Source organism: Actinia tenebrosa, unplaced genomic scaffold, assembly GCF_029948245.1.
Source record: "Actinia tenebrosa isolate PJP-AT-01 unplaced genomic scaffold, QUT_ActTen_1.0 PGA_scaffold1__47_contigs__length_23844297, whole genome shotgun sequence".
Taxonomy (NCBI): domain Eukaryota; kingdom Metazoa; phylum Cnidaria; class Anthozoa; order Actiniaria; family Actiniidae; genus Actinia; species Actinia tenebrosa.
The window spans coordinates 8341097-8364022 of record NW_028292578.1 but is presented as its reverse complement, the minus strand read 5'-3'; the positions used below and the strand labels follow the sequence as shown (position 1 = coordinate 8364022).

The 22926-nt window shown below is 37.5% G+C and overlaps 2 protein-coding genes across 2 annotated transcripts; one reads left to right on the top strand and one right to left on the bottom strand.

Annotated features, from left to right (window-relative positions):
• The first annotated feature begins 436 nt into the window (after window positions 1-436).
• On the top strand, window positions 437-13242 carry LOC116300777 (uncharacterized). The gene is made up of 13 exons (XM_089032569.1): window positions 437-653; window positions 5134-5266; window positions 5369-5527; window positions 6279-6386; window positions 6881-7033; window positions 8115-8471; window positions 8958-9004; window positions 9607-9717; window positions 10114-10285; window positions 10908-11007; window positions 11331-11440; window positions 11845-11976; window positions 12588-13242. The coding sequence occupies exons 2-13, from the start codon at window positions 5222-5224 to the stop codon at window positions 12708-12710; spliced, it is 1617 nt and encodes a 538-aa protein (XP_088888695.1). The 5' UTR covers window positions 437-653; window positions 5134-5221; the 3' UTR covers window positions 12711-13242.
• LOC116300776 (conserved oligomeric Golgi complex subunit 3) lies at window positions 11744-22573 on the bottom strand. Its single transcript, XM_031709711.2, has 25 exons — window positions 22371-22573; window positions 22020-22142; window positions 21828-21889; window positions 21088-21253; window positions 20940-21014; window positions 20714-20806; window positions 20328-20456; window positions 19975-20046; window positions 19671-19714; window positions 19185-19311; window positions 18581-18672; window positions 18077-18182; window positions 17972-18005; window positions 17592-17671; window positions 17321-17398; window positions 16892-16949; window positions 16498-16592; window positions 16037-16126; window positions 15455-15658; window positions 15295-15336; window positions 14474-14566; window positions 14131-14212; window positions 13798-13925; window positions 13276-13374; window positions 11744-12921 (listed from the first exon to the last, which is right to left on the bottom strand). Exons 1-25 carry the CDS (start codon window positions 22536-22538, stop codon window positions 12895-12897), a joined length of 2367 nt encoding a protein of 788 aa, XP_031565571.2. The 5' UTR covers window positions 22539-22573; the 3' UTR covers window positions 11744-12894.
• Window positions 22574-22926: the final 353 nt, after the last annotated feature.

Sequence of the window (22926 nt, the reverse complement as noted above, 5' to 3'; positions counted from 1 at the left end):
TGGGGGAGGGGTGAGTGGGGGCGAAGGAGTCAGAATGACTAATTTTTGATCTGCGGTTTTATTGCCACATGTACACCGATTCATCGATGAGCGATAAACATGATACTTGCTTCCTGAGCTGTTTTCATTTTCTAAGACATCTGTATCACGACTTACTTAAACAACAGAAAAACAGAACATTCTTGCTTGGCTTTTAATTATACCAAGGGTTCTGATTGGTTAATCGTCAGGAAACTCTTCCGCTTCTCGTCCAAAAGATAATTAGACGATTCAGCGAACGAAATTGGATTATTTATTGATACTATGTCTCTATCACAGCCTAGGATCAACAAAACAAAAAAGGGAAAGAGACAGTGTAACGGGGAATATTCAACTCGAAAAAAAGAGCATAGACCCCCTGCAAGACACGACAATAAAGTTTTACTCTCATGAGAATCGTGTCATTGTCTTGTTGTCTAAAGCGAGCGGCTCTGCTGTGAATCGCTGCAAGGTGTCTATAAGAATCGTAAGATGAACTTGATTCAGAAAAGTATACAGGCACGGATTACCTGCTGTCGGGGAGAGTCTATTGTCCTTTGCTTTTTATCGAGCCTAAAATACGAAGAGAAACAGTCTCTGCTCAAAATGGAGTATTCAGACTGGGAAGTTTAAAGGTACGTCTAGGAAAGTTAGTTTGAAGGACATGAGTGAGCAAGGGTTCGTCTTATAGGGAGGGAAGACTGCAATATATATCTAGTATTCCGTATCAAGCATCAAAAAGTGTTGTATCTGCAGACCGAATGCAGACCGATAGTTTGAGGTCGCGGTGTAGATGTGTGTTTGTTGGCTTGCAGGCACGTACTGACTCCCATAACTTATTTTGTTTCAAAACCTGAAATGGTCTGAAGGAGTTTGCAGTCGTTGCCATGAAGAAAATGAAGCTACGAAAGCAGTTGCGCACTTGAATATAGTGGCAAAACTATAGAGTAACGATAAGCTAATTGTGTTTATTTAAAACGAACCAAACCAGTCTGAGAAAACCAGCCACATGTTAGAGGATATATGATACAAATATAACGTTATTTAGCCATGTTTGGCCACATGCTAGAAGGCCTTGCACTCGCTAATAATGGCCCATTAATGGCCTATTTACCCATATCATACGTCATTTATATGAATCCCGTTTTATAAAAGGCAGCCATTTTACTCGTAACATTCGCAAAACGTGTAGTAATCATTTGCAACTCGAAAAAGAAAATGCTTAACTAATAAGAAATAACCCATTGTCTTGTTCAAGTATAAAGCCGCTTTAATTTGAACTCAAATGTGTTTTTCTGAGCTGTTCTGAGGGCAACAATTTAAGAAAATAAAATAACTAAAGCACATCAGCCACGGCTCTTTCAGAAAAGTTCAGCATATAGATGTTTCATTCTTAGCCAAAACAAAAGCTAGTTACTGTAAACAAAGCGTGTTGTAGGGCTGTAGAATATGATTAGAAAACGTATAAGTAAGATCAAGATGAATATATAGGGTTACGCTATTTTTGAACTCATTCAGGCTTTACTAAGCTAGCTCGATATTACTAAGTAATATATGTACAAATGAGTCAGTGATAATTGTATACAGCGGTGGCTGTGGTATGGAATGACGTTAACTCTTTTCCATTTCATGAAATACCGCTGTGTTAATTGATTATAGTCTCATTTACTCAAGGTTAGCCTCATTTCAGTGTCTAAGAAATATTCACTTTACCAAGAGTATAATGTATAATATATATACAGTCAATGTCATTAACGTTGTCCACCAAAAAAAGACATTTACACATTTACACACTTAGACATTTACACATTTACACATTTAGACTAAAAGAAATATCACGTGTTTCTTCGAATGTTCTGGCATAAAACAAACGCTGAAATACCATTCTCCATCTTAAATCCTCACTAAGTGGTCAGGGCATTCTGGATTTTCGATTCACGAGTTGAATTTTACATTTAAAGTTCAGGCTGATGCACACGAGGCAAAGAATACATAATGAAACACGTGATATATCTTTTAGTCTAAATGTGTAAATGCGTAAATGTGTAAATGTGTTTTTTCGGTGGACAACGTTAATGACCATTGACTGCATGTACTGTCAAATACTCGTCACTGTACTCTATTGGGCTACGGCTACACCTCGGCATTTTTTGAAATTCCACTCGGATTTTGAAACCGCCGCATTAGAATACAGCAACTCGTATTTGAAACATTACATCTAGATGATATTAACCTATGTTATCCTACCAGTTGAAAGGACCGATCGATGCTTACTCTCAAAAATGAATTGTCCTTCTAGACGGTATTAACCTATGCATTATCCGCCTACCGGTTGAAAGGACAAAGGTTAGTCTCACGAATATGTTTTGAAAGGACAAAGCTTTATACTCTCACAAATAAATTGTCCTTCTAGATGGTGTTAACCTATCTTATCCTATCGTTAGAAAGGGCAAAGATTACCCTCACAAATGAATTGTCCTTCTAGATGGTGCTAACCTATCTTATCCTACGGTTAGAAAGGGCAAAGATTACCCTCACAAATGAATTGTCCTTCTAGATGGTGCTAACCTATCTTATCCTACGGTTAGAAAGGGCAAAGATTACCCTCACAAATAAATTGTCCTTCTAGATGGTACTAACCTATCTTATCCTACCGTTAGAAAGGGCGAAGATTACCCTCACAAATGAATTGTCCTTCTAGATGGTGCTAACCTATCTTATCCTACGGTTAGAAAGGGCAAAGATTACCCTCACAAATGAATTGTCCTTCTAGATGGTGCTAACCTATCTTATCCTACGGTTAGAAAGGGCAAAGATTACCCTCACAAATAAATTGTCCTTCTAGATGGTACTAACCTATCTTATCCTACCGTTAGAAAGGGCAAAGATTACCCTCACAAATGAATTGTCCTTCTAGATGGTACTAACCAATGTTCAGACCTACCGGTTTGTCTCTCAGCCGATTAAATGCCTGTCTGTTTTCAATTTTGACAAGTTCTCTGACTAAAATGAATTTTTGATGAACTCAGTTCTTATAATATACTATTTCTATAAAAACTTCAAGTGATTTCCCTCTACTTAAAATATGTTTTTTTTCGCCTCATCAGATAAATAATAAAAAATTAAAAAAAATAGAAATATTAGAAGAAAAGGATCAAAAGTAGGTTGAGTAGTTAGTTTTGGTCACCCATCCAGAAAATAACTCTCCTCAGACGAGCTTAACTCAGTGTCTTGATTGCCCAAGTTTTTCCCACTGCGCCACGGTTTTATTAATAAGCATAACAATAGCCGTGAAAACAATGCACCGGATAGACTAGACTTTTTAACATTATATTTTCAACCGATTCCGTGCGTGGCAGAGATGCAAGGGATTAGCCGATATGGTCTGGGGGCCGGCTGGTCTCTCCCCTGATGCTTCGGCTAGAACATTTTCTTGCGTAATTCGTACACCCAAGGGCAGAAGGATTTAATCGCCGTCAGGTCCGAAGTCCATACGACGCCTCAGCTCTGCGGATGTCTCGGGGGTATGGCAAAGTGGAGTGGTTTTTTTCTTCTTATATTTTTGTCGGTGGGTTCGAACCCCATTGTATACAGAGAATATTTTCTTTTCTTAGCATATTATTTAAAAAAATGTTTTAACAGATGATCTTCTTAGAAAGAGTGACTATATTACACTGATTACATTTTGTCATATTTGAATTCAGAAGAGTTTTAAAAGTACGCAATCTCTAGTTTAAAAATAAAGGGTATTTTCCTGATTTCAAATAAGAGCAGTTTACCGACAGGAGCTTATACTTGACTTGGTTTTGATTCTTTGTATTTTCTGACTGAATTTATCCTGCGTAATCCGTACACCCACTTAAAGACAGTTTTTTTTCTTCTATCGGTATCGATTCCCGTATCCACATAAGATTTTTATTCTTTTTCTTGTTGGTTTGTTTTGTACCTTTTTGCGTCCAAATCCTGATCATGATCAGCTTTACGAAGAAAGAATACTTTGAATCGATTAGAATTTGTGTTAATCATAATGAGAAATCGTCAAAAATTAAATCAATCTGCCTTGAAACTCCATCCCAAACGGCTAGCGCGCAGCTCTTATCGTTTAACATCCAGTAGCTCGTTTCTTATGAGCGTCCCTTATCGCCCATCAATGTGCTTTGGAACAACACACTATCTTTTCAAAGACCCTTTAAAATATACTCCTTTACAGGTCTACACGTACATATATAAATAGCCAACCCACCCACCAACCCACCCACCCACCAACCAACCAACCCACCCACCCACCAACCAACCCACCCACCCACCCACCAACCAACCAACCCACCCACCCACCAACCAACCCACCCACCCACCCACCAACCAACCCACCCACCAACCAACCAACCAACCAACCAACCAACCAACCCACCAACTCACCCACCAACCCACCCACCAACCCACCCACCAACCCACCCACCCACCCACCACCAACCCACCCACCAACCCACCAACCCACCCACCAACCCACCCACCAACCCACCCACCAACCCACCCACCAACCCACCCACCAACCAACCCACCAACCCACCCACCAACCCACCCACCAACCAACCCACCCACCCACCAACCCACCAACTCACCCACCAACCAACCAACCCACCCACCAACCCACCAACCAACGGACGGACAGAGGAAATCAATATTTGAGGTGGAGGGGGGCGCAGGCCTTCTGCCTTCTCCTCTGATTTCGTGTCGTATCAAAAAAGCAGCGCCTTTTTTTATTAGACTCAGTGAATGGTAGGGTACATTCTTATTCCTAGGCGCATTTCCAACCGCATATCCAATCCGTTTCAGTTACATTTTTATTCGTATTCGTCCATCCAATTCACTTCAGTCAAATTCTTATTATTAAAATTTCTAAATGTCAACGAGATACCAGATAACAGAGTCAAAAGCAGAATTTAGTCAGACGTTTCGCAAGAGATCACTCTTCCTTCATTCTTCTTGCTATTAACATTAGCATTTCGAGAACAAGCTAGAGACTCCCCAATTTTCTTTCCTTATTATAAAACAGCGTTAAATACTGTATGAAAAACGCTTTCTTGTAAAGTTTTGTGATTAATTTATTTTAAGGTATACAGCCTCTTTATAAAGAAGGGGGAACCAGCCAGTAAGGAAGAATGTTGTTATGGGTGGCCTGTGTGTTAGTGCGTCCTAAAGGATGTCGGGTCTGTCTGGACGGGATGACACAGATTCACCATCATCAGTGAGTATTATACAGAAAAAACAATCGAATACACACTCTCCTGTTGAGAAATATACTCTTTAACGTTAGTTTATTTAACGATGATCTCGTATGAATGTTTAGCAAAGATCAAGAAGAAATATCTTATCCAGATTTGTTCCTCGAATGATGTTGAGCCAAAGTGTCAACAGACAAGAACCACAGATAAACGAGTTAGAAAATACGTGTAGCAGTTCTCGATCATCGTTTGCTGAGCTATGGGACAGTTCGATACCTATAGAGGTACGTGTGATTGAATGATAGCATTATACTCATTGATATCTCACTTTACTATCGCCTATTGTTTTGATAATTGGAATCGAATGAATCTATTTTTAAATGTGTGATAGGTTACATATTAATTTGACTTTTTTGGCATTTAAACAATTGTGTCACAAACATGCATGACAACAAGCATTTTTAGACAATATAGTCGTAAGAATTAGATAATAAAGACAGCAATAACAATGATAAAAAATAATAAAAAACAGAGCAGTGTTTTTATCAGTTGGAACTGTATGTATATGGTACTGAATTTACAACATGTACATAGTATATGACATGACGTAACATAGAAATGGTCTCCATTGTCTTCCTGTATTTTACACAATCACAAAGGAGAAGTCAGGGCTATGTTACAGCTGCAGTACAGCTAAAAGTAGCACCATTTGTCATTAAGTGAAGGGGATTTGGTTGGTTGGAAGTAGGGTGAATGTTACATTGGCGGTCCCAACTAATAAAAAGCACTTCTCGTGGCATGGGCCACTTCTGAGGAATAGTAAAGCCGTCTCACCATACCATTTCCAAATATTTTTAAAGCAAAGGTTAACTAGCACCTTCAACTCAGATATTTTAAGACTCAGAGTATTGGACCGGCCAAGCTAGGCTTGAAACCATGTGCCAAACCAAGCCAAGCAGGTGTTCAATCTGTATTATTGAATGCCCAAGCTATGATAATTTTTACAATCTAGATTGTTGTGTATCGTTTTGACAGATCAGGGATGGTTCAGCCCAGAAAGGATCTGTTTTCAATCCAACCTCGGCAGTACTTCATATGTGCAACAGACAAGTGATGGCTCCTTATTTCTTTATGCTGTCAATAGTAAGTTACTATACTATAATATTATTTTGTTGCAATATTGTATATTATGTACTATACCATTGTGCTATACTCCAGAGGTATCTATTATATGCTATGCCTACACATACAGATGACTAAAAAGAGATTTTATTTGAAAGCATGCATTCACACGGTCTGTATCTGAGTAAATTTCCAGGGAGGGACAACTTTAATAATTTAGAAAAGGGTGAGGATGCAGACCTTTTAGGGTTTCAGATCTGGGATTTGACACTTCATAGGGTGTCATAAATCTAAAAGCCCACCAGCTAGATATGTAGTAAGCCAGTACCTCTGAGGATGTTTGTTAGGTACCTGCTGAGATGGACAAAAAAGATACCATCTTGGAAATATGTTGACCCCTAAAACAGACCAACAAAATTATGATGAAGGATAAAAACAATGTTACTGTAACTGATTTCGTAAATATTACTAGTAATTTTTAGTTAATTGTCTACTCTTTTCTCTTTATTCAATAGATTGGTTGGAGACCATTGTTTCGTGAATCTCGAAAGTTTCGCAGAATATTTCAAGGACTGAATGCACTTTTTACTCTGACTATAATGCTGCTGCTGGTGTTCAGCTATGTAGCAAGCATTATTGCATGTCAATCTAGGCTTGATGTCATGCAGGTAAACGTTTTTCTTCATGTGTGCTTATAAGCCCTTAGCAGTTTGGGAGCAGCAGCTGGTCAACCATATTATCAAGCCCTGAAACAACCTCTGGGCCAATTTAAGTCAGGGCATATACAGGGCTAGAAATAGAAAACAATTTTAGCCTGCCATAGTAGATAAAGAAGCATGGTAAAAGAAGGTGATTCCAGTAAACTTTGCATGCCATTTCATTATTCATTTGGCAGTGCATTGTTATTTTCTCCTGCCAAGCCTGACATTTGTCCTACTGTCGTTATCTGGCCATTGGTAGGCCGCTATTTCAACCCTGATATTCCCCCTGGGCTAGCTACAGAGGTTCTATTTCAATAATTCATTTGATTGTAATGAGCAAGCACTGTTCTCCTCGTAACTTCCTGTCAACAAAGACAACAACAACAAAAAACCTGACAAGAAACAAACAAATAAACAAATACCAGACCAAGAATTGATAGCCCCAGGGTAGTCCGGGCACGGCTAACTCATAGATCAAACCCTTAAATGCCCTCTGTGTGCTTATCTATGGTATACTAGAGGGGAGAGATGGGTTCACTAGTATAACACCACCCTTGATTCACATGAATCTATTCCAGGATACTAGAGGGGAGAGATGGGTTCACTAGCACCACACCACCCTTGATTCACATGAATCTATTCCAGGATACTAGAGGGGAGAGATGGGTTCACTAGCACCACACCACCCTTGATTCACATGAATCTATTCCAGGATACTAGAGGGGAGAGATGGGTTCACTAGCACCACACCACTCTTGATTCACATGAATCTATTCCAGGATACTAGAGGGGAGAGATGGGTTCACTAGCACCACACCACCCTTGATTCACATGAATCTATTCCAGGATACTAGAGGGGAGAGATGGGTTCACTAGTATGACACCACCCTTGATTCACATGAATCTATTCCAGGATACTAGAGGGGAGAGATGGGCTCACTAGTATTACATGTACACCACCCTTTCTTCACAAAGATTCAGTTTATCTATAGCTCTCCTTTTTTGTTTTTCTTGCTATTGTAATATTTTTATTTTATTTTATTTCCAGGCAACAATAACTCCAACTTCAACCTCCCTTCCTCCGACAACTCACAAGAAAATAATCACTACACTTCCAACTACAGTACCAAATTTTACGCACAATGCTAGCACAGCTGTACCTTCAACAGTTGAAACTCCTACATCATCGTTGAGCACAAATAGCGATCAGTCAACAACATCCAGTTATTTTCCATTTAAAATGGTTACTTTGGGTCCCGCCAAACCAGAATGGAGGCCAACAGAATGTACACATCTATTCAGTGGTTATATTGTGCCTGACCTGCTTCACTTTGCTGCATTTATATTTGGCTTTTATCACTTTAGGATTCAAGAAAGTGAGGGCTTACAAGCACTGATTGAAATGGTATGATATGATATACCCCAAGGGATGGCGCCGGGGACTCCTATATATAGAAGGGTGGGAATGCTCGGCAGATATTTGAAAATGACCCTTAAATGGTACCCCAAGCCCTGTCCAGCTAGGCGTGGCAACTAATGATTTCTTAACCTAAGGAGGTATCAATAATCCTTGATTGCTAAGTGATAGAAGTCTGATAATGAACCAGGAAAAAATGTAATGAAATTACAACTGCTATTCTGGCTGTCATGTGTCCGACAAAGGCAGACTTCAGACTGCAGACTGTAGACCAGTAAATTTGAATATTGTCGCCCAATTAAGGTACAAGAAAATATTGTCCAATGAGAAGGGAGTAAAAAAAAGACTTTTACACTTGGTGAATCTATTTACCCTGGCTCCATTTTTTTGTTTTTTAAAATATGTCTATAAGTGATTCCAAGTTTCCTGCACAAGAATCAATTATTAATGTTGACTTTTCTGGATGTCTTGTAGGTTTTTCTTCAAAGTAGAAATCAAACCAAAGTGGTAAAAAGACTCAGGTGAATAAGCTCTCTTGGTCAGACAGACAGACAGTCGATCATTGCTGACAAACATTAGTCCTGCGCGACCACCATCTTTGTGTGGTATACATAATAAGAGGACCTGGAATCTTTTCCTGGTCAGACTTTTTGAGTAAAAATATGAATTTGAAACAACTTTGCACCAAAGAGGCAATTTTCATGAATCTTTTGCATTCTTTGTCATTTTAGCCTGCGCTCACAATTACCTTATTGCATAAACGTTGTTGTGTTAAACTGCATGTTAGATATAGTGTATTTATGAGGGCTTTACAACCATTGGCCCTCGTTTCATGATCAAATCAAGATCATTATCATCATCACTTATCCTGCTAGAAGGGGCAGTTAGGCTATAAATGGGCTCTTCTCAAAATTGTCTTGAATGCACGACTAAACATGGAAATACAAAAGAAATGCCACAAATTCCACCGAGAAGAAGTGTGTTTTCTGTTGTATTTACATGTTAGCCTCACATCCAAGTTCAATTTGAGAAGGGTCCATGTGGGATTTAGAATTGTTGTTGTTGCTGTGGTTGTTCAGGGTTGTTGTGGATGTGTACTTATATTTTTTAATCTTTATTTCAGATCCTTCCTGATTCTTGGCGCAGTTTGTTTGGTCATCTCTACCGCCACCTATATTCTGTTTATTATTTCCTTTGGTCTTCCATCAGTCACAGGATTCCACAATGACACTAAGTACCTACCATGATGTTGACAGCTATTAACTAGGATCAACGGAAAACAAAATTTAAGATATCTTTTCCTGTATTTTATTATTGTATGGAGTATTTTATTGTTGTATGGAGCCTCGTTCATTTTTCATTTTTTTCCATTTCTATATTATTTTGCGATAGACCTCTTACCTTGGACGTGATGTTTTCCCATTTCATGTGTCATTCTCTCGGATAAGGAGGTCTTTGTTTGAGATGTACCAATACATCAATATCTTCTCTGCACTAAAAACAATCATGATACTCTAGGGAATGACACATGGTCTGAAATTTTATGGGAAAACATTATGTAGTCCTTTCTTCAGATTAAGTAGATGTTAAAAAAATATTTATCTATTGATAAGTGATTTATTGTTTTTAGGAACCAATGGATTTCTATATGCTTCATGGTCCTTGGTAATCTAGTCCTGGATTGTGTCAGTTTTGTCGTCATCCTGAATTACTGTGCTCAGTGTCAGCTGTTGATATTCTATTTGAGGGACATTGCTTTAAGAATGGAAGAAAAGACAGCAGAACTGGGTCATACTATGAAGGTGACTCAAAATCTCTCTTGAGATATATGAATAACAATGAAACAGCTGCCATGTTAGTTGATCTAACAAGAGAAGCTAATGAGGAACTGCTTTGTTATTATCAACCAAGATGGTGGTTATGACGTAACACGTACATGCTCTATATACAACCTCTCTATTCTTTTCCATTCCATCCATTTTTCTTTGTTTTTAACAGGTGACCCAACCCTTTCTATTTACTTTTGTTTATCTCAGTAGTGTACCGAGGGGGGGGGGGGGGGGGGGGGAGGAGGGGGGCATGGAGGGGCACGTGCCCCCCCAAATTTTTAAACAACTTTTTTTTTTTTAAAAAAACAAAAACAAAACATATTAAACCAAAATGAAAGAGGAAAATAAATTATTGTAACTTAGGAAAGGGCGCTGTATAAATCAGTTTATACAAATAAGAATTTGTTTCTTTTTCATTTGCATGTTAATTCATTTATTTGTTTTATGGGGGGGGGGGAGGAGTAATTTTTTTTTTGGGTCAGTGCCCCCCCCCCCCCCCCCCCCAGCTCCTAGGTCCTCGCTACGCCCCTGGTTTATCTCCTATATATTTTAGCCTTATATATATATGTATTATTCCTTTCCCTATCATCATTAGGACATCTGGGAAGTGAAGAAATATGTCAATCACATCAATGGCGTGGCTGCTCACATAACCACCATGATTGTGTTTAATTATTGTGAGCTAGCTGTAATAGGTAAACATGTTTGTTTAAGGGCACCAGCCATCAACTCTTTTATTGCGAAGTCACAATTGTAATAACGTAAGCTCCGGGAAATAAGCCCTGGCATTATATTTGCTCAATGTACCTTTTGGTGGGCTAATTTTTTAGGAGGGGGGGGGGGGGGGGGACTTGTTTGAAGGGAAGTTAACTGGGTAAAACAAGTTCCCCTCCTCGCCCTGAAAATAAGTTCACCAATAAGGTGCATTCACAATGCGCACTGTTGGTTGGCATGTAGTACTGCCAGGTACCAAGTGTCAAAAATATCAGATTGTGAGGCAGCATCTTTATTTTTTCAGGACTATGTATTCTACTGATGGAACCAAAGGATGTACCAAAGTTACAGTTAGCATACCGTGTTATTGTTCCTATATTGTGCTTGTTTACCCTCTTTTGCCCTGTTGTCATGGTAAGTTAAAGTTAGCGTACGGTGCTATTGTTCCTATATTGTGCTTGTTTACCCTCATTTGCCCTGTTATGGTAAGTTAGGATGGGATTCAGAGCATGCTGTTACATAGGCATTGTTCTTTGCAACTTGTCTTACAAGTATTTGCCCAGCATAATATATGAAAAGTATCTCTAAATTTTGTTGTTACATGCGTAACAGTGAATAATATTGGTTATCTAACCGCACCTTAACACAAATAAGCAAGCAAAAGCACAATAGAATGTTAATTCGTGCATTGTTCAGGCATAATACCACACTGCAACATTTTATATTCTTTTTTTAATCTTTATTTCATTGTGTACCCCTTATGAAGTATTAGATCATACCCCCATACTGTATATTAATGTGTTTTGTTACTTCTACAGGGCACATTGTTAACTAAGAGTGGCCAGATATTCAAGCAGCTTAGTCTAAAGATACGTGTGTTTGGCTACCCATCCACCACTCAGTTTGACAGAGATTCATTCTTGCTATTTGTACAAAACACAGATCTTAAGGTAGTTATCTTTTTAAAAGCTAGCTATCCCATTAGCTTCTATTTATTACTGTAGTTTCCAATATTCTGCAAACTCAGACATTATTACTTTTGTTTGACGGCAGCAAGAAAAAAAAATTAGCGTAGTTCTCAACTGCGTACCGAGTTCCCAGAATATCGAAAACCACAGTAAGCTTGATGCCAGTCTCTTAATGCATTTGCCAGTATGCCGTAAACAAGGCGTTGAATATTTTTTGAGTAAATGTACACTGTATCTGCTTTTATCTGTAAAATACTTATCTACTATGAGCTCATTTTCCATGTTCAGAACATCAAGAGGTTTGGTGTTATACTTTGAGTTTCTCATTCATCTCTAAATATCCTAAGATACATTGTAACATCTTGTGATCAGTCTTTAGTATGATGTGTGCGGTTCACTCATTACTCCTAAAACACTGCAATGTATTATCATGGGGAATGTGAAAATGGTCCACGCTGCAAAATTCACCCTTGGGCATGAAAACTATAATAGTGTTAATAATTTCCGAATATTTATCTACAATTCTATTCTTTACTGATTTGTGAACGTATGGTGATAATGACAGGTGTTTTTCTAATCTTGTCTGTTTTCAGCCCAAGTTGTTTGCTATCCCATTGAAGACATCATACATATTTGGATTTGTAACTGTGATTGTGTTTATCTTACTGCTGCTCATGCAGACAAACATTCTGGCCGGCAATAATAAGTACTTGTAGCTGCTATACATAGATATTGCATAATGCAATCACAGAAACGCTAACATTAAGTTGCAAGATGTCCAGTCTATTTCCCATTGCTGTTAGGTTACAAACGCTTCAACCCTTATTAACTGTAGCATGTATCTGTGTGTTGGTACATTCTGATTTTATCAAGGACTTGGTCACACACTACTTTGCATCATCAGGAAACAGCAAGTAACAAAGATACCTGAAACGAGAAATTCAACCATGAATTGTATATACCATAAAAAATGGAAATGAATGAATATGATCTTGGTAAATCGATAAACTAGATTATCAAAATATATACTTTATAAAATGAATGAATATGGTCTTGGTAGATTGATAAACTAGATCATTAAAATAGATACTTTGTTACATAAACATAATTTCACAATTTTTGAGATGATTTGAAAACTGCAAAATTAAAGTGTTGTGAAAATATAATGTGCACGCAAAAAAAAGTGTTGCTCAAATTGACAATCATTAAATACATATTATTAAATAAAGAAAGCAATAATGAAAGGGACTTTTTTACTCAAAGGAATCATTTAATACTGACCTGTTGTATTGAGGGACATCCAATGATTTGCGCATCTTCTTCTGAGTACGTGTTTGTGACTATATCATTCATTTGTTTGTACTGTTCCTGGACTTTGGCCTAAAATACCAATACCAAAAGAAAAAATATTCAAGGTTAAGAAACACTTTTTTAAATTTGAGCCTTGCATCCTCGACTGAATGCTTTGTGTTTGATCAGTGAGCCAACATATTGAAAGTGGTGAGTTGAAGAGTCTATAGTCCCATACTCCCTTTTAGTCCAGTAAGGTATACTTGAGCTGGCTTGAAGACATTTTTTTGAATTTACATTAGTGCATGACCTAATCCATCCTTGCATTGTCAATGCATTGTCTTGATGAAACCCAAAAAATAAAGCTCAACAGATGTTTATTTTTCTGATTTAGTTTTAATATACATTACTTGATTTGAAATCGGCCTATTGTAGATGTCAAAACGAGTAAAAACCAGGTAAAGTAAAAAAAGTATTCGTCATATTTTGTCAGTGACTCCAAAGAAGGCTTACCTTAACAGGTTTGAACAATATATATTCTGTATCCTTGTTGGCCAAGAACAGGGACATGCTCTGTAACGTGCTAGGCAGTTTAGACTTGATCAGCATGTACGTTTCGCTCACAACTTTACGCACATTTTCTTTAAATAGAAAAACAAACCATTTTAGTAACAAGCAGATTGAATTAGGTTTTCGTTTCTTTGATCCCACTGCAAAAAGAAACTTAAATTTCATCGAATTCAGCAGAAAAGAATCGAACTGACTCTCAGGAATTACTACTATTCGTTCATGAATCTTACCATTCTAACACATGCTACAATACTGACATATACTGTATGTATTTACCTGGTTTAGCGAACGGTTGCTGCTTTAGGAAAACACTAGGATCCTTGCCATCATCTTCAGCCATCTTCACCACCACATTGATCTGCACAATGAAAAGCGCAACATGAATAGGCATTATTTGCTGCACATATAACAGGCCCCATTAGAAAAATGAGAATATGAATATATCCCGATTAACAGGATGTTGAGAATGAGAAGAAAAACGATCGAGAATGGCTTCCGAGAGCTGAGAAAAATGCACATGGATTGATTGAGCCACTAATGAGTAAACCAGAGTAGTGTCCATCTGTCATATTCGGTAGTCACAAGTGTACTCAAAATAATAGATAATTGTTTACGTTACCTTGGATAACAATCCCGATAAGGGAGAAATGAGAGACTCACAAACATGTTGGATAAACTTCTCACAAACGACACGTAATTCAATGTCAACTTCCTGAAAATGAAAAATAACAGAACAGGTATTGGACGGTCTGAAATAAGAATGATATTTCCACCAACAATTCCAACACCCTGCCTGATGATGTTTGTAACACTGGTAGCGGTTTCAGTTGACTTCAACTACTTATAAGACTAGCCCTACTTTTCTGCTGTTTAGTATGTTTGTATTCTTTAAAGTGCTACTACGACGAAAATCGCTCAAACTTGGATTCAGCTGAAACTTCCTAAGAATACTCTTTGAAGGTCGAGTAATCACTGTATAAAGTGTTTTCTCGATATTCAGTACGAAAGTATGATATTTTTACGATTATTTTTTGGAGTCTGTGACGTCATACACTCAACATCAAACATTGCTACATATATTTCTTTGTATATAAATCCTTAATTTATTTTATTCCTATGAAGCCCAAAGGGTGGCTAATGTGCTTATTTCACGTTACTTGTGACTATAATTTATATTTTGGGGTGTTTGGGTATTTCTTTCTCCCTTTACTACTGATATTTTGATCATAAACTACAAAGAAATGTATGGAGCGATGTTCGATGTTGAGTGTATGACGTCACAGACTCCAAAAAATAATCGTAAAAATATCATACTTTCGTCCTGAATATCGAGAAAACACTTTATACAGTGATTACTCGACCTTCAAAGAGTATTCTTAGGAAGTTTCAGCTGAATCCAAGTTTGAGCGATTTTCGTCGTAGTAGCACTTTAATTCTCACCTTCTTAGAATCAAGATAACTCTCTGTTAACTGTGGCGCACCCTGATCAAACAATGCACAATGGAACGGTTAAAAACGTTTAATGGACTGCAGTGTGATATGAAGCATTGACAATGCTTACAATGCTGCAGTATCCCATTGACCTATAGACACCACTTACCTCAAGTAAAAACTCTAGAATCGCATTGTTACTGCTGAGTGAAAACAGATTACTGCTTTTGCTCCACAAACCAAATGCAGCCGTTCTCATCTTGCTGAAGTCCAGTGAAACTTCCTTGATGACAAAATCCACGTCAAATGGAGCAATTTGCTCTCGAAGAATAAGGAGATGTTTGATTAAAAATAGATATCCATTAATCGCATCCTAAAGGTAATATAAAACAAAAATAAAACAGCATTAGTATTCATGATAAATAACTATTCCCTTTTTAGCGTTTTCTGGAGATCATGTCTTTCTGTCTGTTCATGCGAGATAAGCGTTTGGGCATGAGTGTATTGGTCAAGATTTTCTTGCAGGTTGCTTACCAAGCTTAAAATGTACTATATTCATATGTAAATAATGTCAGTAGAGGAGAAATATGCCAGAAAAACGTGCATTCAAAGTTCAGAAAATTTGGGAAAATTTCATATTATTGTGACCTTTTGCTGCTTGCATTCACATCATCCACAGACCATTCCAGGCTTTTTATGCAAAATACGACAAAACCTTCACCAACCATTAAAAAAAAAAGATTATACCAACCTTTCTCTTGGTGATCAATGCACTTGCCAATTTAAGAGACTGAATACACACAGACAATGCCTCTTGAGACAAACCCTCAAAGGTCTCTTTCTAAAAGTAACATGTACAATACTCATGGTCAGTCATAACGAATACCCAGTACAAGCAAACAGACAAACCCTCAAAGGTCTCTTTCTAAAAGTAACATGTACAATACTCATGGTCAGTCATAACGAATACCCAGTACAAGCAAACAGACAAACCCTCAAAGGTCTCTTTCTAAAAGTAACATGCACAATACTCATGGTCAGTCATAACGAATACCCAGTACAAGCAAACAAGCAAACCCTCAAAGGTCTCTTTCTAAAAGTAACATGTACAATACTCATGGTCAGTCATAACGAATACCCAGTACAAGCAAACAGCTGGTAACCTAAGCTTTAGAAAAAGCACTTCAAAGGTTTTAAAAGAAAGTGACATACCGAAATACAGCGGTACAACTTGGACAGACAGACAAGAGTTCGCCTAACTGTTGGATACCACATGCCTTGAAGGTCTGCAAGAGCTGCTGGTAATTCTAAAATATTATAAGGCGATAATATATCAGACATAAAAACCATGAGCAAAGATGGTAAAACAACAGGCCTGTTGCAAGGACCTTGGAAGGGGAGGTTCATTGTTCTACCAATCTTAGTTATCTCTTGAAAAATTAAAATATCGCTAAGCATTATTTTGCACTCCTACAAAGGAATAGAGGAGGAACCTTCCTTAGCGACAGGCGTGAACTATGCCCTCCCTAGTTTATCCCAGGAACTATGATTCTAATGGATCTTTTGGTAAGGTTGTGGTATATCTAGATCACAAGTTTTATCATACCAGCAGATTTTCTTTTAGGTATGCTTGCATCTTTGTCTTGGTTGTCTTCTTCGTTTGTCTAAAATAAACAAGAAAAGGCAGGTAACAATAACAGATGACCAGACTTGTAACACCATCATATTTAGGGATGCACGGAGGTGGATAGCAGTGACAGTGCTTTCCTCTCATCAATGCCACCTGGATTCAAGTCCCGTCAGGCTTGATGTCATATGTGAGTAAAGTTACTCATTGGTTCTGTCCTGCACGTGCTTCAAGGGTTTTCCCAGTTTCTTCAGTTGTCTTCTCTCCATAAAAATCAAACCAGTGAAAGAAGAGAAATTCTATATTTTTATTATTATTTTATTTATCATCTCTTTTTCTTTCCTTGCCATGGCACCCAACCAAAGGGTTATGCATCATTGTTGTCCATACCCTATGAATAACTATTACCTCTATGATTAGTTTCTCTGGGTAAGCCAGGTCCCCAGGTGCAGGAGAGTACTTGAGGATATCTGATTCAATGTATGCCTACAAAAAAAGAAACCAAGATGAAGATGAACTACTCGATCTCTCCAAGGGATTTCTAGAGCTGCTGTTTTTGTGCATGGATAATACTTTGTTCTGTTCGCTCAGTATATAATCATTGTGGGTTTGACAAGTTTAAAATGGTTACACAAGCACCTCATAATGCCCATTACATTTGTAAACATGAGGATCATACCTGTGCTCTGTAAACCAGGCGTTCCTGTACATCCTGTAACATCTGATCAACTACTACTCCAAATGATGCAAGCTCCTCTCCTATGGTTACAATAAATAACACATACTGTAGCAACAGTTCTTGACTTCTAAGTTGAACTTTCAATGATAAATGCAGATGTAATAACTTTCAACAATACTATTCAGCCTAGATTTCAGCTTTGCCGTTTACAAATTAAAGGTGAGTACCATCATTTATTTTTAATTACTTCATGCACTTTAATTTGTCATTGTCTTATTTCACATGTCATCCTATGGCTTATTACTATTAACATTACACTGAAAATCTTATTACTGATGATAATCAAGGTCATTCGTTTATTAACTATGTTTTGTACAAACCTTTCTGTTGTACATGATCTTCAAGCATTTCCACCTTGATCATAAAAACAAACAAATAATCAGGTATTTTGAAAGACTAGATAAATTTGATGTTGCCATAGTTACCTTGAGTATTGAACACAATTCAGCCAATGTTTCCATGTGGTTCATGTGAATGATGATTGGTCGTAAACAGTCATATAGACTACTGCTAAGATTCTCTAGGAGGGTGCTGAAGTTTAATGACATTAGAATTTCTGTATTAACACAGTGTTGCAAGCACTAGTAAGAGCAATTTTCGCATGACTGTGAAAAGCTCACGGCACGAACACAGTTGTGACACAGCAAGGCATACGCCAGCCCAATCACATTGTACGAGAATTTACTCTCCATCCAATCAAATACCCGGAACACGGCATAAACACGGCGCAGACACGGTCACACAAAGGTCACGGCACCGTCAGACCAATCGCATTGCGTGAGAAAAAATCAGCCAATTACAATTCTTAAAAGCATCACGGTTAGGCATGTCACGCTTACAGCACTGATCTTTTCACAGTCATGCGATAACTGCTCTATATCATCTGACAATAAGTATTATTCTATTTCTTCCTTTAATTAATTACTTACTCTAAACCACTACTTGTTTTGGAGAAGAAGTGGAAATACAGTTGATATTCATCTTGGCAAACATGGATTAACACAGAACATCCAGCACGAACCTGAGTAGAACAAATCATGTTAGCACTACTATACTGTAGTTATGTCAAAATAAATCAACTGGTCCGTCACTTGACATAATGACGGGCCAAATTATGTCTTATCTTGGCCATGGGAACCTTGAGACTGGCTCAACATTTATCATCAAAATGGCTGGCAATTGCAAAGATTTGACAGGACATGTTTCAATTATGGCTGAACATTGTACAATGACCACTTGTTATTTTAAGCCATGCTATTATGTTTTATCATATAGTTAGGATAGTATGCCCAAGCTGATTGGTCGAAAACTGTGCTTTATTAGTAAATGAAGAACAGTACTGACGCCATCCGCATGCAGAAAGTGCTGCACTCAAGAAGTGTGAGAAGCACTCACCTACTGCTTGAGCTTTTCCTTACACTTCTCCTTACACTTCTTTTGTGATTGCATCACTTCCTGTGTGCTTTATTACTGAACTGAGCATGGAAAAATGTATTTTATTTGTTAAATAAAACCTCATATTGGTATACTTACAAGAGAACATGGGTTTTTTGCATACTGTTTAGTTAGTTTGTCAACAGCATCTGTAACACATGGCGTCAGCAGCTGAGACCGTTGATCAAAGTAACAATTCTGACAATCACTTAGCAGAGATGCATATCTATTACAATACAAAATGTTTTCATGAGTAAAGAGTTTATCAATCAAGTCATAATAAATGTGTTATGAAAAATAATGAGCAATATATCAGTTTTCGAACTCCAAGTTACCGCTGTGTTCCTTGATTACAGACTCATTTGCACAGGGTTAGCCTCATATCAGTGTTTAAATATTCACAAATACCAACAGTAAAGTAAAGAATGTACAATTTTAACAATACAAACACTTTGAAACTTGACGGACCTTGACTGGAACACTGTGAATATTCTGCACAAACTCTAGGCTAACCCTGTGCAAATGAGTCTGTAATCAAGAAACACAGCAGTAATTTGGAATTCGAAACGGGTCTATTAAACTTACTCTGTAGACATGTATGCTCTTTGTTCAATTTGTTCCATCAACGACTAAAACACAAGAATAACAAAAAAACATGACTTCTATATTACATTACTCTATTTTACCAGATTCTGTATGCATGCAGCTTTCAAATGACATACACAACAAGAATACTAAAATAAAACATGCAGCTGATAGGCCAAAATTTATTATTTTTGGGTAGCCTTTGGCAGGCAGGTCTGGAGTAGGTAATCAGTGGTTTAGGCCTAAGATTGTATGTTTATTGACCCTGTACAGGATATATATATTACATATATCATGAATTTACCTTTACTCTTGGAGCACAAGCCCTGAATTTACCATAGAATAAAGCAAATGAATTCTCTGAGGTTGCAGTGTCCTGAAAAAAGAATTGTTATTATGCAAAATTGTACATTTATTTAAAAACTATTATGATTTAGGTATACATTGGTGAGAAAAAATATATAAATCTAATAATAAATGAAATTAGGGATAAGAAATTTTTTTACTTGATCCTACACAGAACGATCTAGTACAAGTCAAATATCCTCTTCATTTGTCATCTTTCATTAATGACTTTGCAGATTGCTATATAAAAGGATTCTAGGAAGTAAATGGAAGTTGATGGGGAAAATTTCTAAAGTTTCCAATTGCACTGACCTTGTTATTTAGAACTTGCATTGTTGCATTCTTAAGAAGGGAAATGACATGTGATTTGATAAGATGAAGTGACTGATTTAAACAGTTCTTGAACTTGGTTAGGTAGACAGATGATTCCTTGTACTGGGGCTGCAATAGAATGGTTTATGGACTTTTGATTACTGATAATAATAATGGACTATATTTAGGATGCTACTATTTTGCATGGTCATACAAGTCACTGTCAAGGTCTAGACTTATAATCTAAGACCCAGAGTATTGGATAAATGTGCAACCACCTTCGCAACAGGTCAGTGACTAATACTTGATGGAGTCAAATGAATTAAATCAAGCATGTTTGAATTAATTTCATGTAAATGTGATTTATAAATATTAAAATGCCTTACACTGCTTGAAATGTATGATATGCATTCATCCAGCTGAGCAAGGAGAGGAATAAATGATTCACTGTTTACAGACAGGGTGGGTGAGCTAAGTTTCTGTAAAAAAATATATATTAAAAAAATACTGTATCAGTTTTGAAGAATATTGGCATGTGACTGAGATTTTGAATACAGTTATAAGTAATTTGAAACATTTTTACGAATCCATAACTAATGAAAATACACTAACATGTTGAAGATGTTCAAGAGTATTGAAGTATGATAACTTGTTGTTTATGCTTTCAGCCATGTTGACTAATTTTGTCTGAAAGAAAAAGTAAAAGGTGGTTTACAAGTACTAGTGGCATGATTACAAAGCATTCCTGTTATGTAGGTACCTGGTCTTGCAAGAGTTGCTCACACGCTCCATGCAACGCACCAGTTTTAGTAGAGACCAAAACATGCTGATGTTGCAGCTCTTGTAAATAATATATTGCTTCTTCTACTTCCTTAAGAATGCTATCACAGTGATCACGGTATGTCTTGAGCTGATCTGAGTATGAACTGAATAAATACAATTGAATGAATGAATGAATAGTTCCACACCCTTGACATTTTTATCACAGAAATGTTCTTCCATAGTCTCTATTTGTGATGGTAGCTTGTATGATCATGTATGATAATACAGCATTGATTGGCGGCTGGTACAACCCAATTGATATTAGGCTACATGCATATACAGGAACCCTACACATGTCACTTATATGATAAATAACTGGTACCTCTTAGGGGCAAAAGCCAGGTCCTACTTAAAGGTCATTTTCAATATCATTTGCCCATGAGCATCTCCACCCTTCTATATATGGGAGCTTATATCTCCCCTGAGCACTACAGCAGATGTCTGTAAAGGTATCTAGAGTAAGGCTCTGAAGATCTCTGGGTATTATCGCACAACATTCGCATCTTGGTGCACAGAAAAAGAGGTATTTTAAATGAGTTTACCACAGGTAGCCCAGCAAATAGTTGTTTGTACAATACTATTACATGATAACATCAAACCGCATTTATCCTCTTGTTGATTGATGTACTATAGTGGTTTTAGAATATTGAATATTATTGAGTACAATAAAGGTCATACCGATATGAAGACTCTTGTTCTTGCTCCATCTGACATTCAACTTTTGCAAACCATGAAAAGAACTACATATAAATTATTGGGACAAAATTAGTCATTACAACCTATATCAGCTCAACCGAGCTCATTATTCTCCATCTACCGTTACGTGGGATATAACAATAATAATGGATTCAGATAATGTTTACAACTGACCTGTTGCGCATTTTCTATTTTTTCTTGTCCCAAGTCAAGGCTAGCTATGTCCAACTGAGTTTGTTTGCCGCTATCGCTTAATGTTCTTTTGGTTGGGATATGAGTGTAGTCATCATCAGGCATCTACAGCAAACAAAAGGTACACGTACACAAATTATTCATATGCTGATCGATGTTGATGTTATATAGTAAAAGACGACCAGTCCTCTCTATTATAGCATAAATCAAAATCTATATGCATATGAATAGTTGCAAGAGCACGATCAGCCCTAAAGAAAAACAATGTCCCACATTTAAAAGGCTGACGATCCATTTATTTTGGCCATAAACTTCAGCTGATTATCAGCCTACCTCGCTAGGCAGAGGTCTGTTAGATGATATGGCTGTAAGTTCTACCACACTGTTTTTCTGTGTTCCACTCAAAGGCGAAAGACACCCATGTTTAGCATCCCAAAGACCAAGTTTGTCTCGTATTTCTTTTGTTAAGGTCGAGTGTAAAGCAGCCATGTTGGCCGCCATGTTGCCAATATACGACTGCCGAGCACTATGGGTAATGCTTCCCTTCCCCACGCTTCCCTCCACCCTAATGTTCATTGTTAGGCCTACCGGGCGATCCTAAAGTTATAAGACTCTGCGACATTACAAAATCTCTTGACAGAACACACACTCCATTATCTCAGGCTAGTTCCACGCGTCCTCAGTATCGGTGACGTGATGGTCTATACGGCGAAGCGTCTGCTAGGTGTTTTCGTTGCCAGCAGTTTGGGAGTCTGACCTTATACATGACCAAGCGGCACGCCTTTTTCTATGATATACCTGGCCTGGAATTTTGATTATGTGTGAGCGTTTCAAGTTCAGTTAATATCGCAGCTTCCTTCGTTATTTGGTTCTCAATTTCCTGTAATGC

Coding starts and splice junctions, on each gene's coding strand:
- LOC116300777 (XM_089032569.1), top strand. CDS start 5,222: ATGTCGGGTCTGTCTGGACGGGATGACACAGATTCACCATCATCA. Junction 10,286..10,907: donor AACTGGGTCATACTATGAAG/GTGACTCAAAAT, acceptor TATCATCATTAG/GACATCTGGGAAGTGAAGAA. Junction 11,977..12,587: donor TACAAAACACAGATCTTAAG/GTAGTTATCTTT, acceptor GTCTGTTTTCAG/CCCAAGTTGTTTGCTATCCC.
- LOC116300776 (XM_031709711.2), bottom strand. CDS start 22,538: ATGGCGGCCAACATGGCTGCTTTACACTCGACCTTAACAAAAGAAATA. Junction 18,006..18,076: donor AATTGTGTTCAATACTCAAG/GTAACTATGGCA, acceptor TTTATGATCAAG/GTGGAAATGCTTGAAGATCA. Junction 16,127..16,497: donor AGTTGTACCGCTGTATTTCG/GTATGTCACTTT, acceptor TGTTACTTTTAG/AAAGAGACCTTTGAGGGTTT.